The sequence below is a fragment of the Megalobrama amblycephala genome, linkage group LG19, assembly GCF_018812025.1.
Source record: "Megalobrama amblycephala isolate DHTTF-2021 linkage group LG19, ASM1881202v1, whole genome shotgun sequence".
In the NCBI taxonomy this organism is placed as follows: domain Eukaryota; kingdom Metazoa; phylum Chordata; class Actinopteri; order Cypriniformes; family Xenocyprididae; genus Megalobrama; species Megalobrama amblycephala.
Genome location: NC_063062.1, coordinates 30,444,187 through 30,458,885, shown reverse-complemented (window position 1 = coordinate 30,458,885; position 14,699 = coordinate 30,444,187). Strand labels below are relative to the sequence as shown.

The 14,699-nt window shown below is 37.9% G+C and overlaps 1 protein-coding gene across 5 annotated transcripts in view; it reads right to left on the bottom strand.

Moving 5' to 3' along the window:
- The window catches only part of kiaa1549lb (KIAA1549-like b), a 128,277-nt gene that overhangs the window by 74,629 nt on the left and 38,949 nt on the right, over nucleotides 1-14,699 (bottom strand). For all 5 annotated transcript variants that reach the window (XR_007181603.1, XM_048168609.1, XM_048168608.1 and 2 more), the window contains exons 2-6: nucleotides 12,290-12,631; nucleotides 7,454-7,951; nucleotides 6,291-6,406; nucleotides 4,052-4,271; nucleotides 80-213 (exon numbers count right to left, since the gene is read on the bottom strand). Coding sequence is in view for 4 of the 5 variants with exons in the window: in XM_048168609.1 (XP_048024566.1) it covers nucleotides 80-213; nucleotides 4,052-4,271; nucleotides 6,291-6,406; nucleotides 7,454-7,951; nucleotides 12,290-12,631 (1,310 nt within the window). In the remaining variant the exon portion in view is untranslated. The remainder of the gene's footprint in view (nucleotides 1-79; nucleotides 214-4,051; nucleotides 4,272-6,290; nucleotides 6,407-7,453; nucleotides 7,952-12,289; nucleotides 12,632-14,699) is intronic.

The following is a 14,699-nucleotide window of genomic DNA, read 5'->3' as shown; positions in this document are numbered from 1 at the left end:
TTCTACATACCTCAATTGGCATGCAAAAGTTATAGTTTTAGAGGTTAATAAAGGTATTTGAAAGTTAAGGCCTTCTTACCTGTACAGTGAGGCCACTGTGAGAGTTCATCACTATGGCCTCGGCCTCAGCAAAAGCATTCTCCAGTCTCTGTTCCATCATCTGAGTAAATCTGCAGGACCTGAGGTCATCTCCTGGCCCTACAAACCTAAGAACTATACACAAACATAAAGAAATGCGCAGAGAAGCCACCATGCTGAAACATGCATATGTGGTATATATTCTTAAAAGTATTATATTTTATCATGGCACTGCTAAATGCTTGATTCATTTCTGATTAATTAAAGATGTAATTAAGCAATATCGTGTGCAGTGTTAGGGGTAACATATTTATCATGATGCCAGCCTGTGTTCCCTTGGTCTTGTGTGGACTTTCATGTTATTTCCTGTTCTGTGCCATGTTGTGTAGTCCTTTGTAGTTTTCCTTGTTGATTAGTTCTTTGATTGTTCCCAAGTGTGTCTCCCATCCAAATACGAAGGCTGAATCCCAAATGGCACACTTCTATGCACATTCCTTCTTGTGGACTTACAATGGGCCCACAAGTTTGCGAGCTATGCAGAGGACTTTACCCGGCAGTCAAAGCGGCATTACGTCACGAAAGTGCAAACTCAGAGGAAGACTGTGAGGGTTTAAAGGTGGCCTAGAATTAATATTGAATTTACCTTGGCATAGTTGAATAACAAGAGTTCAGTACATGGAAAAGACATACACTGAGTTTCAAACTCCATTGTTTCCTCCTTCTTATATAAATCTCATTTGTTTAAAAGACCTCCGAAGAACAGGTGAATCTCAACATAACACCGACTGTTACGTAACAGTCGGGGTGTACACCCCCAATATTTGCATATGCCAGCCCATGTTCAAGCATTAGGCAAGGGCAGGACATCTGGATGTGCACAGCTGAATCATCAGACTAGGTAAGCAAGCAAGAACAATAGCGAAAAATGGCAGATGGAGCGATAATAACTGACATGGATCCATGAAATCATGATATTTTTAGTTATATTTATGAATTGTCTTTCTAAATGTTTCGTTAGCATGTTGCTAATGTACTGTTAAATGTGGTTAAAGTTACCATCGTTTATTACTGTATTCACGGAGACGAGCTGTCGCTATTTTCATTTTTAAACACTTGCAGTCTGTATAATTCATAAACTTCATTCTTTATAAATCTCTCCAACAGTGTGTAATGTTAGCTTTAGCCCGTTAGCCACGGAGCACAGCCTCAAACTCATTCAGAATCAAATGTAAACATCCAAATAAATACAATACTCATAAGATCCGATGTATGCATGCAGCATGCATGACAAACAACTTGTAAAGATCCATTTTGAGGGTTATATTAGCTGTGTGAACTGTGTTTATGCTGTTCAAGGCAAGCGCGAGCTCCGGGGGCGGGGGAGCACGAGAATTAAAGGGGCCGCAACCTATATAACTGTGCATAGTTAATGATGCCCCAAAATAGGCAGTTAAAAAAATGAATTAAAAACAATCTATGGGGTATTTTGAGCTGAAACTTCACAGACACATTCACGGGACACCTTAGACTTATATTACATCTTTTAAAAAGAAGTTCTATTGCACCTTTAAGGTGCCATTTGGGATTCAGCCTAAACAGGCCTGAGACTGCTTACAGCCATACCACCCTGAGCACGCCTGATCTAAGCTAAGCAGTGTTGGGCCTGGGCTGCATTTCTCAATAGCATCGTGAGCTAAGTTGATCGTAGAGAACATTGGTGGTAATAGTCTCCACGGTCAACTTGGGCTCACAATGCTTTTGGGAAAAGCAGCCCTGGTTAGTACTTGGATGGGAGACACACCGGGGAACAATCAGAGAACTAATAAACAAGAAAAACTACAAATGACTACAAAACATGGCACAGAACAGGAAATAACATAAAAATCCTCACAAGACCAGAGGAACACAGGCTGGGATCATGACATTATTACAAGTAACATGAGTTACATAATAAGATAATTTTTTTAACTAATAAAGTAACACATTACTTGTAAATTTATAACAAAATATCTATGTTACATTTTCAAATAAGTAATGCAAGTTACTTTGTTCTCCCATTTATTGACCGACACCTCTCCTGAGAGAAATTGGGAATAAAGTGTAGAGGTGTTGTGTGCGATGTGTAAACATGATGGTTATTGTAGTTCTAGACCAGGGGTGCCCAATCCTGTTCCTAGAGATCTACATACCTGCAGAGTTCAGATCCAACCCTGATCCAACACACCTGTCTGTAATTATCAAGGGCTCCTGAAAATCTTAATTAGCTGGTTCAGTTGAGTTTCATCAGGGTTGGCGCTGAACTTCGCAGGAAGGAAGATCTCCAGGAACAGGATTGGGCACCCCTGTTCTAGACTAATGTGAGCATGTTGCACAAAAATAGATTCAGTATTCCTTGAAATGAATAAAAACAGTGAAATGCAAACTTAGAATGTTACGCAAACCCACAATTTTTAATATGTTCAATAACACAAATATACTTTATGTATTAATTCTCGGTAACACTTTAGTTTAGGGAACACATTTAAACTATTAACTATGACTTTTCCCTCAATAAACTCCTAATTTACTGCTTCATAATAGTTAGTAAGGTAGTTGTTAAGTTTAGGTATTGGGTAGGATTAAGAATGTAGAATAAGGTCATGCAGAATGAGGCATTAATATGTGCTTACTAAGTACTAATAAATAGCCAATATTCTATTAATATGCATGATAATAATCAACTAGTTAAAAGACCCTAAAATAAAGTGTTACCTTAACTCACTTTAGACATTAACCAATGTCATTATTAACCTAACCGAGCCCAGTCCAGGTGAGAGAATGTAACATAATATTATTTTCCATAAAATGTAACTAAGTAATGCAATTATTTACTTTTTTAGGGAGTCACACAATATTGTAATGTAAAGTGTAACTGACGTAAAGCCAATTTACACTTTCTTTGTAACTTGAATACGGAATGCCCTCTGGAGGAAGCTAGATATTTGACTTCATAACTTGTTAAATATGGATATTTTTTCTTACACAAACACATCACTTTGCTTCAGAAGGCCTTTATTAACCTGTGTGGAGTGTGGAGTATGATGGATGGATGTGCTGGATGGATGGAAGCACTTTCTTCAGATCATACTAGTGACCCCTGTTCACTGCCATTATAAAGCTCGGATGCGTCAGGATATTTATTAATATTTCTCTGATTGTGTTCATCAGAAAGAAGAAAGTCATATACACATAGGATGGCTTGAGGGCGAGTAAAGCTTGGGGTAATTTTCATTTGAAAGTGAACTAATCCTTTAAGTGATGAATTTATTTCCAGATATAACTGTACTCAAAATGTGCCTTTGACTCTCATTTATTTTGTTAACTACATTCTAAAAAAAACGACAAAATAAACTACTTTGTCCTCACGTCTCCTCAGGTGTGAATCACAGCATTATTCAGGATTATTCATGCCTCCATGCATACTGTCTTTCTAAACAAAAAGTGTCTTACAAAATTGTAATCAATATATTGTTTTATGTGAATGAGTAGGCAGGATGATTTTCACACCATCTTGAAGCAAAAACTCTTGGCTACAACATCCAATACTCTGAAGTCTTGTAGACATATATTCAAAACTTCTCTAGGGCCCCAAAACCCCCTCAGACCCCAGAGGGTTAACATGTAAGGGGACCCGCAGTGTATGTAGATAGAAACTGTTCGTTCTAAAGTAATAAAAACACAATGGTTCATTATCTAAAGTCTTTATACACCACTGAGAACATAGTTATGTATATTATATTGTATTTATGTCAATAGATTCTCCTAAAATTTACACTTTTAAGCTTGATTTAATTGATATACAACCTATGTAGGACCAATAGTATTAGGTCTCACCTAATAGATGTCAATGACTGTATTAAATGGATATGGAAAATTATATGTGTGGCAGCATGACACATTAGTGTGGTGACAGAGATTGAGCTGTGAGCCTGACCTGTCTTCAGCATCAATGAGATGGTAGGGCTAGGTCTCCAGGGTACTGCTGGGATGGGAATTGCCTGCACCAGTGGCACAAACTGCCGGATGTCCGCCATCAGTCTCTCAATACCATAGACGCTAAGAGCCTCCACCACAACTGCGGCAGTGTACACCATCTCTCCACCGATCACATAGTAACCGACTGTCACATTAGGCACACTGGAGATGCTCTCAATCTGAGGAAGGTGGAGAAATTTACAAGAAACCCTGATATTAAAAGTGCATTCAGTAGTTTGGTGCTAATTTCAATTTCAATCAAGTTTCAATTTATAAATGTTCAATGTAGATCTGTCACATAAGAAACATGGTTTACTGCTCTATTTATTACTATAATTGTATGTACAATAGAGTTTTAATGGGTTTACATTAGGGCTGTCAATCGTTTAAAATATTTAATCATGACTAATCGCATGATTGTCATGAGTTAACTTGTGATTAATCACAACTTAATCACTTTTTTTTTTTTTTTTTTTTTTTTCTCCTTTTTTTTCCGTAACAAAACATTGAAAGCTCAGCCAAACAGATGATCATAGCTGTACAGGGCAGGTTTTTATTTCTCATAATAAAAATGCAAGGGTAATGCACGGGCTAGAAACCAATATCATTTGCTGAAACTTCCTCATCATCGTGGAGAGTGCAGTTCATGGTTGCATAGCAACGACAGATGCCATGGGAGCACAAGTGCTTTGGAAAGAAGGAGAAAGCAGCGCAGCTTATTAACGCATTAATTTGACAGTCCTAGTTTACATGTTTTTTAGTCCAAATTATTCCTCTTACCATTTAAAGTGTGTGTATGTCTTTAAGGAATGCATGGTTGGCCTGTTACGTAACCAGTCACATGACAGGAAGCAGGAAACACATCTGTATAAAAGAGCAGCATGACAAACAAATAGACAATCCCAACTTACCTGGATTGTGGAGTTTACAACTTGTGGACTTACCTTTCCAGAATCAACAGAATCAACAGATTACACTGTTCTTGGATTATATATAGACTGGTGGATACTCACATTGGGACTTATCAGCACACTAGGATTCTTGGACTGTTTTAGGGTATGGTGAATTGGACGTTATGCTTTGAACAGCCTGAGTTTTCCTGGTTTCATTGTGTTGTTTTAAAGTCTTATGTGAATATTGTAAATACACCATACTTATTTAAACATATCACTGTTTTATGTCTCATTCTTTTAACACCTAAACATTTTGCACAGTAAAATCTAACCCCATTTTAAATCTTGTAACCCAACAAATTTGGCTGATCGTTACAGATTAAAGTTTAGCACCGATTTGTTTTCACAGTTGTTATCTGAATTGTATAATTCCTTTAGCAAATCAACTTAATCAAATACAGTACCTGCACATAAACACAGTTTATTCACTTTTTTTTTTTTTTATTCACTGTGTGTGCAGGTGTCCCAACTAGTCTTAAGTAGCTTAATCTGTAAGAAAAATCATACTGGTTGAACAGTTTTACCAACCAATGGTAAACAAGCATAAATCAGCCTGATCTAGCATGGTTGGAGTGCTGGTAGCAAACCAATATTAGTCTGTTTTGAGAAAGTGTTTTTATTTAGCTTCTAAGTGAAAGCAGAATCTAAAATACACAGAGGTGTTCTGTTTGGTAAAAAAAAAAAAAGTTTAAATCCAACCCCTGTAGCTCCTTCAATCAACACTTTGATGGGCCACAAACTTCAGTCTTCCCTGTATTGCTTCCAACATGAGCATTGCATTGACATCAAAGCCTTGATCTTTAACAAGTTGGGAGAAACAGGCAGAAACATTTTAGAAACTGTATAGTGATAAGTAATAACTGAGCGCTAACTAGTAGCTCTATTACATTTCGGTTTCCACCCAGTTTGTCATGGTCCAGTTTCACAGACAGGGCTTAGCCTAAAACAGGATTATGAGACTTATTGACAGGATTCAATTAGGGCATTTTACAAAACAAAACAAACTGTGATTGGTTGCATTACATGTCAGTCAAACGTCCTCTTGGGTGGTCCTTGGCCAATGAAAGCTGCGATAGAGTCCAGACCTTTTGCCATCAGTCTGAAGGTCTGGCTACACGAGACTAGGTGGAAGTTCTAGCAAGACGGCAAACATTGCTTAAAGCAGAATGTAATTTGTGTTGGTGCATATTTTATGCTGAACAAACTGTAAATGATGATTGTGTTAAAAATTCATGAATTGCAAACCTTAGCCTGAACCGTGCTGTCGTTCAAGGCCTTCTTCAGAGCTTGAGTAAACCCTCGAGGGAGATTCTGCTTCAAAATACTGTCTAGACGACTCCTTCGTAACTGTACGGACAACACTGTCATAGACAGAAACACAAAGAGTTATTGTTTTTGCTTTGAAGTATGTAAGTTTTATGTTGCAATTCTAATCAATTGAAACCATTTAATCAGCAAGGAACTTTACAAAAATGTACCATGGTAGTAGCCTAGTTTTCACACACACACAAAAAAATACACTATCAATAAGATGTTTTTTTTTTTAAAAATTGTATTTATCAACTAAGGCAATTGAAGAGAGGGAAAGGGATGAGACTAGCAAATTACTTGAGTTGATTTAAATCTGTCAGGGCATACACTATACTCTATCAGGCACTTTGAAAACAGTTAAGGCAAATTCCAATCAACTCCAGTTCCATAGAAGTAATATTTTGGTGGAACTATAGTTACCATGGTACATTTTTGTAATGTAATTTTGTAAGGCACTTACATACGCCTATTTGCAGTGCTTACTGAAATTTACAGCAGTGTTATAGTCAAGAAAAGCTAAGTCAAGACTGAGACCAGGAGAGTGTCAAATCCAAGTCAAGACAGAGTCTTCATGCTCCCGAATCCATAACAAGACCAAAACCAAGGAAATATGCTTTTCAAGTTGATTCTCGAGTACTACAACATTGTCATTCAGAAGCTGCTACATGAACTGCCATAAGTATTCGTTATTCATCATTATCTGACAGTAGCTGTACAAAAAAAAAAAAAAAAAAAGTTACACTTTATTTTGATTGTCCACTTTATATATGATACTAACTTTAGGTAACTTTGCAACTATGTCAACTCTTATTAGAGTATTAGCAGACTGTAGTAGACTGTTAAGTTAGGGTTAGGGTTCGAGTAAATAGAATGAGTTGACATGTAGTTGCAAAGTTACTTGTGGTCAGTAGAAAGTCTGTTTGGGGACCATTAAAATGAAGCTTTAGCAGATATTATACAGACAGTCTACTAATATTTTAATGACTGCTAGTTGACGTAGTTGTGAAGTCACTTACAGTTAGTATAATGTCTAAAGTGGACCATCGAATTGTTATTAAAGTGTTTTCTTTTTTCAGTGACTTTTTCAGCCATCACACCTGTTTTTATCCACATCTTGTCCGTGATGTTACATCTCAGCAGTGTGTCCTCAGTAGCAGCAGCAGCTCTTGGAGGACCTAAAGTGCTTCTTGAAGGGTCCAACTTAGCACTCTGTGAAGTGGTGGCAGAGGGGATTCTAGGTGTTGTCTTTGGAGATTCTGGGAGGGTAGTTGTAGTTCTAATAGTGGTCCTTGGTGTTTTAGGGTGTCGTTTAGCCGCCGATGATTTGGTTGTGCTAATCTGATCTGTAGTTGTCGTGAAGGGGATGATGGTTGTGATAACAGTATTGCTGGTAAATGTTGTAGGTTGAGATATAAAAGTAGTTGTAATGTCCGGCCGTTCTTGTTGTGTGTCCACAGATGTAGCTGAAGGTCTACTGGGTGGAGCTGTGTTTCTCTGCTCAGAGGGGTATCTACTAGAATCACTGGCTTTATTGTGAGGGTCTCCAACTCTGGATGTGACTACAGGTTCCACCAGATCAGATATCCACTCAGACTCTGAAACAACAAAACATTTGAGGTGAGAAGATGACTGTAGAGGGTAATGAAGATGGTGAATGTGAAGTGATGATTATGCTGATGATGTTACGTGTAACATCACGTGTTAAGTGTATAAAATGTAATAAGTATGTTAATTTAATAAGCATTAGTAATTGTAGGTACTATATTTTGTAAAATCTGGTTTTAACGACAAACACTACCAGTCAAAATTTGGAATAATGAAGATTTTTTTCCATGTTTTTGAAAGAAATATTTTACGCTCCCAAGGCTGAGCACCAAATCAGCATTTTAGAATGATGAAAAAAGATCATGTGACACTGAAGACTGGAGTAATGGCTGCTGAAAATTCAGCTTTGCCATCACAGGCCATTACATTTCAAAATATATTAAAATAGAAAACAGTTCATTTAGAATGTAATAATATTTCAAAGCATTGCTGTTTTTACTGTATTTTCAATCAAACACTGTATAGGCAGCCTCGGTAAGCTTATGAGACTTCTTTCAAAAAATTATTCCATATGGCATCATTGACCGCTTCAGAAAGTAGTATACATTTTCACACATTTAACATAGACACTGAAATTTATTTAATGTATTGACAGCATCTAAAACATAAGCATTATTTGTATGGACTACTTGCATATAATATTGATTTCATATGATTAATATGTTTGAAACATCACGGAAATTGTTAAATAAAGCAATAAGCCACTAGAATTTGTGGTTTACAGTCATTTTAGAAGAGGTGTTGTTAGGCACAATACAGAGCATAGCACCTAAAACCCGCTTAGCAGTTTTAAAATCACTGTAAACTACGGCTTCACAGGATTTTTTTCAAAGTGTTCAGTATCATTTCATTGCATTTACAGTAACAACATCAGTCAAAGTCATGGTCATCTTAGAATAAATGAGCAAACATGTAAAACATTGCTCATTTTCAACTAAATTTAACAATATATAGCCTACATCAATGATGTCATGGAATTCTAGCTCTGTCTACCTCTCTTCCATCTATTGAAATAAGAGACATTACATAACTCTTCTGTGAGGTATTTTGAAGAGAGTTACTCAGTCTGATCAAAGTGCCTAGTCACTAGCATAAAGTGAGCCGTCTGTGATCTTGGATTTGATACAAAAAGCAGTATAAATGTCCTGAGTGTTCAATGACCCCTCTTTCTCTCTGTGGTCCTGGCAGCCTGTCCATTTTGAACATTTGAGCCAGCAGTTGTATCTACCAAGAATACAAGAGATTGTATCAACAAACTGATCAGCTTTGCCATTAGTCTTTTCTCTAAGTGCATTTCCAGGTAGCTTTGTTTTGGTCACTAAATAAATAATTTACAGCAAATGCATCAAGAATGTGCATCAGGTTGAGAATGAATGCTTCAGGTCGAATACCTGCAGAAACCATGCAATTGCTTCAGAACACTGAAGTAAACTGCTGGAAGAAGGATGTGTCATACTGTAGCTTGACCAGTTGTATAAGATATTAAATGCTGTGTTCCAGAGAAAAGAGAAGATTTCCCTAAAAGAGCAAACTTTTAAAAGAAGTGCATTTTGACGTGTTCACCAACGAGAACTAAGGTCGAAAGTTCCATCATTACCAATGGAGTTCAATGGGACTTACGACCATAGTTGGCTGACAATGCTCTTGGGAAATGCACCCCAGGTTGGTATGTGACGATAGACCTGAAGGATGCATACTTTCATGTCTTGATTTTACCAAGACACAGACCGTTTCTCCGGTTTGATTTCGAGGGTGAGGCATACCATTACAAGGTCCTCCCCTTCAGGCTGTCCCTGTCACCTCACGTTTTCACGAAAGTCTTCCAGGGACTGCTCTTGCCCTGTTAAGGGAAAAAATTGAGAATCTACATTCTCAATTTTCTTGATGACTGGCTGATACTAGTTCACTCTCGAGATTTATTTTGCACGTGCACAGGGACCTGGTGCTCGGGCACCTCAGCCAATTGGGGCTTCAGGTCAACTGGGAAAAGAGCAAACTCTTCCCAGTGCAGAGCATCTCTTTTCTCAGGATGCAGTTGGACTCAGTCACTATGACTCCGCGTCTCATGAACGAACGTGCCAGTTTGTGCTGAATTGCCTTGGACAGACTTCGTTTCTATGGGCAGGGTTTCCTTTAGAACAAATTTCCAGGCATCTTATTGTCACGACAGATGTGTCCTAGTCAGGCTTCATGTGCAACAGGTATGTAGCCTCAGGCTCCTGGACAGGACCTCGACTGCTTCGGCATATAAATTGCCTTGAGTTGGTAGCAGTATTGCTGGCCTGTGGAGGTTTCCTCTGTTGATCCAGAGCCATCATGGGCACATTACACTCACGTCGCATGTCACAACTTGCTCGCCATCTCCTCTTTTGGAGTCAGCATCTCTTCTTTTAGAGTCAGGCAAGCTCAGTCGTGCAGTGGACACGCTGTCACAACAAGAGACGCTCCAGGGGGAGTGGAGAATCCAACCTCAGGGGGTCCAGCTGATCTGGAGTCAATTCGGCAAAGCACAGGTAAACCTGTTAGATTTTCAAGAATTATCCCACTGCGGTACTCCCTGTCCGAGGCTCCCCTCAGCACGTACACACTGGCACACAGCTTGCACCCAGGGCCTGCTCAAATATGCGTTTCCCCCAGTGAGCCTAATTGCACAGTGAGGTAGGATGAAGAACATGCCCTGTTGGTTGAGCCTTATTGGCCCACCTGGATTGGTTCCTTGAAACAGCCCCTCCCTAGCGAATCCCACTGAGGAAGGACCTCGATATTATTAGGGCCCGAGCACCGATGGTGTGAGCACCCTATTGTAATTGCTCGGTCAATTATTCTTCTTCTCCAAAATGAATCGCATTTTTGAGGACCTAAATATGCTCGAAAACTCATGAAACTTTGCACACGCATCAGAAGTGGTGAAAATTTACGTCTGATATGGGTTTCAGAAATAGGTGTGGCAAAATGGCTCGATAGCACCACCTACAAAATTTGAAATAAGCGCTGTTCACGCTATGTTTCACGTACAAGTATGAAATTCGGTAGACACATGTAACAGTCCAATACCTACAAAAAACTCCAGGGTGCAAATCTGAAAACCCAACAGGAAGTGAGATATTTTTAATTTTCTTTGCAAAATGTTTGCAGTTTTTGCCATTTCCAGATTTTGTACTTTAACAAACTCCTCCAAGAGCTTTAATCAGATCAACATCATATTTGGCCAGTCTAAACTAAAGGCCTATGTGACATTAAATTGCAAAGATCTTAAGTTTTCTCTGAAGGGCATGGACGTGACAGCCTGACAAAATTTATTGTTTCGCCATGAAACAGGAAGTTGTTGTAACTTTGGCATACAGTGTCTGATCTGCCCCAAACTTCACATGTTTTATTAGAGTCCTGGCCTGAAGACATCTACATGCCAATATTCAGTTTAAGTCATAGCGCCACCTGCAGGCAACAGGAAATGTCATGTTTTACACTGTGATTAGCTCCTTATATGGATTTAACCAGAACAACATCATATTTGGTCAGTTTAATCTTAAGGCCTTAGTGATGTTAAATTGCAAAGATCTTGAGTTTTCGCTAAACAGTGTGTCCATGGCAGTCTGGCAAAGTCTGATGTTTTGCCATGAAAAAGGAAGCTATTTTAAGTCAGGCATACAGTGTCCGACCTGCCCCAGACTTCACATGTGTGATAAGAGTCCTGGCCTGAAGACATCTCCATGTAAATACTCAGTTATAGCACCACCAGTTATATACTCAAATACTCATAGTGCCAATTGTTGGCTACAGGAAATGGCATGCTTTACACTGTAATTCACTCCCTGAAACGCATTTAAATATGCCATGAAGTACCAAACATGCTAGAAACCCGTTAAACCATGTGACTCTTGGCTAAGTGCTAATGTATGCAATTAACGCCACGAAACAGGAAGTTGTTGTAACTCAGGCATACAATGTCCAATCTGCCCCAAACTTCAGGTTTGAGAATAGTCCTATCCTGAACACATCTACATGACAATATTCAGTTATAGTAATAACGCCACCCACTGGCGACAGGAAGTGACGTGTTTAACACTGTGATGCACTTCTTGCAACATGTGGCAAATACAAATGACTGACGTTGTCCTCCTATATTTATATACTTAAATACATATTGCCCACCGTGCTCTGTTTTCCTAAAGCCTAAACTTCCAACCATAAGTGACTAACAATGATATTTTGGAAACGCACCCCTGATTGATTAGTCCTTGTAACCCCAATGACAGCTACAATAATTGTAAGATATAGTAATGGCAGGTTGAGAGAAACAGTCTCAAGCTGCATGCTGGGAAACAAACCTGAGCTGGAGGATTGATTGCTGACCGGCACAGATGATGGAAGCGTGAATGATGACTCCACTCTCTCCAAAGACCTGTTTGAAGGCCATTGATGTGTTTTGTTGTCACGTGCAATAATTTTTGATGGGTGTTCAGGAGGCTTTTGGGCCGTGCTGGCAAGTAATGTGAGTATGGAGGAAAATGCTGGTTGTTCTCTGCTTCCCTTTGATGAGCCTGTGGGATCTGATTGGACTATGGAGGCTGGATTCCTGTCTGTCATAAGGAAGCCACCTAAAAAATGGGTTGAGGAGGGTGAGGTGGCCACATCCAGAAAGGACCCAGAGGCTTCATGACTCAAGTCATCTAAAAAGAGAGAAAGAGAATGATATAAATGTATCCCAAGGCATTTCAGTCCTCTTTAGAATCACAGTTTGTTCATTTTGAGGAAAACTTTTCCATGCTGTAATTTCCATTTTCTCTCTTCAGAAAGAGTTTCCTTGGGGAGATTAAGGCACTCGAAATGACAACTCTCAACAAACTTAGAATACAAACGACACACACCAATAAATAATGCTGATCCTCAAAGAACACTGAAAATACTTGAAAAGACATTACAGTTTCATGTAAGGATCTAGGTGGTGTGGGGCTGGAAATTGTTCATTCCCCAAAATTCGATCATAAAATATTAAACTTTCTCAGCTATCATTATTTTGTAATTATGGTTTCAAAAATGTTATGATAGTTGATAAATATATTTGGGAAGATACATATCCAGAGCAGTTATATTACACACCTGCATGTCAAATTTAACCAAAACAATAAACTGTATGCATGCAATATGCATTAATTAGAGTTTTTTGATCACTAATCACACAATTTAAAAAATAATCACCTTTTTAAAACATGTTTCTCAAACACTCTTCCTGTCTTCAAACATAGTCACACACAAAATTTGCAGAGAATGCTAATACAAAGTATCTATGGTATTGACATGAGCACATTTAAAATGAAATCAACCTTCTTACTTACTAGTTGACATATAGCTAACATATGTAGCTAGTTAGTATAGTCAATTTTTGATGACTATATTTTGATGTTTTGTGTAAATATTTTAACACCTATATATTAGTTGTAGATAAATGCTAATGAAACCTAATTTTGGTCAGAATATGAATCATTGGGTACAGTATATGTGTCACCATAGAGATGCTAAAAGATGTATTGCTGATATAAAATTCAGATTTATATGGTGACTGAACAGGGACTCTTCAAAGGATTTTTGCTGGCACCCATCCAGAATTACTTTACCAGCCTCTCGTCACTCAATATATGCTTAATATCTGGAGGCCAGTATGATTCATTCACAGGAATCTGCAAGCCTTACATTTTCTTCAGACTGTGTAAAGCAGTTCTTTATGAATAACTGACTCTAGCAAAATGAATTGCTTCATATACTGCATGCATGCTGAATATACAAGTTCCTGACTGACAGAAATTCTGTAAAATTGCAGCATTGATTAGTTAATAAACACAAAAACATGCAAGTTCAATGAGAGCTGTGATATAATTTATATCAGCATGGGGTCTGAACAGACCCCAAAGACCCTGTTTGTAAAGGGGAAATGAGGACCATATGAGGGTTAATAAATGTCATTCCACATCCTGTCTAATGTTGTGCTCCAAACAATGTGCAAATCGAAGGCTATTAAAACAAATGTATGTATGAATATATCCATACACTATGCTATAAATTATTAGCATAAAATATAAACATTACATTCAAAAACAAAACAAAAACAATTGTTTTTTAAGTTACTATCACTAAATAAGGTTTGTTAACTGGTAAGAGGTAGGAGGAACACATTCACTCATAAACCTAAATAATAATAACATAAATAATAGCATATATTTGTATAAATTGTATGAAATGTATGTTTTAGTCCAAATTATTGCTCTCCAATTCTAAGTCGTCACGTATTTAAAATGTCCAAATTTCCATGGTTTTCTTAGGTGCGAGCCTCCACTTCATTTCAAAGTTGATCATGCACTTTTCTCATAGCAGCTCACTCTGTCCTTGATTATTTTTCAATAATTTTTTAGCATTCGCAAAATTAAATTATATCATTATAAGACAGTATTCTCTCTTCCTATATCTTGTTTGAAAATATATTAATATCTACTGTACCTTTTAACATTTTTATTTATTGGTGTAAATAGTACAAAATTAGGCATTATTCATTAAATTATTTATATCATTGTTGTATTGGATGAGTGACCACCAGAATCTCTCTCTCTCTCTCTCTCTCTCTCACACACACACACACACACACACAAACAAACAATAATATTGGGTTTTTCCTGGCTCAATACAAGGCAGAGGTGGTAAAATCCTTGGTCTGTCTAGGGGGTCCGGGGTATTAACATTTATTTC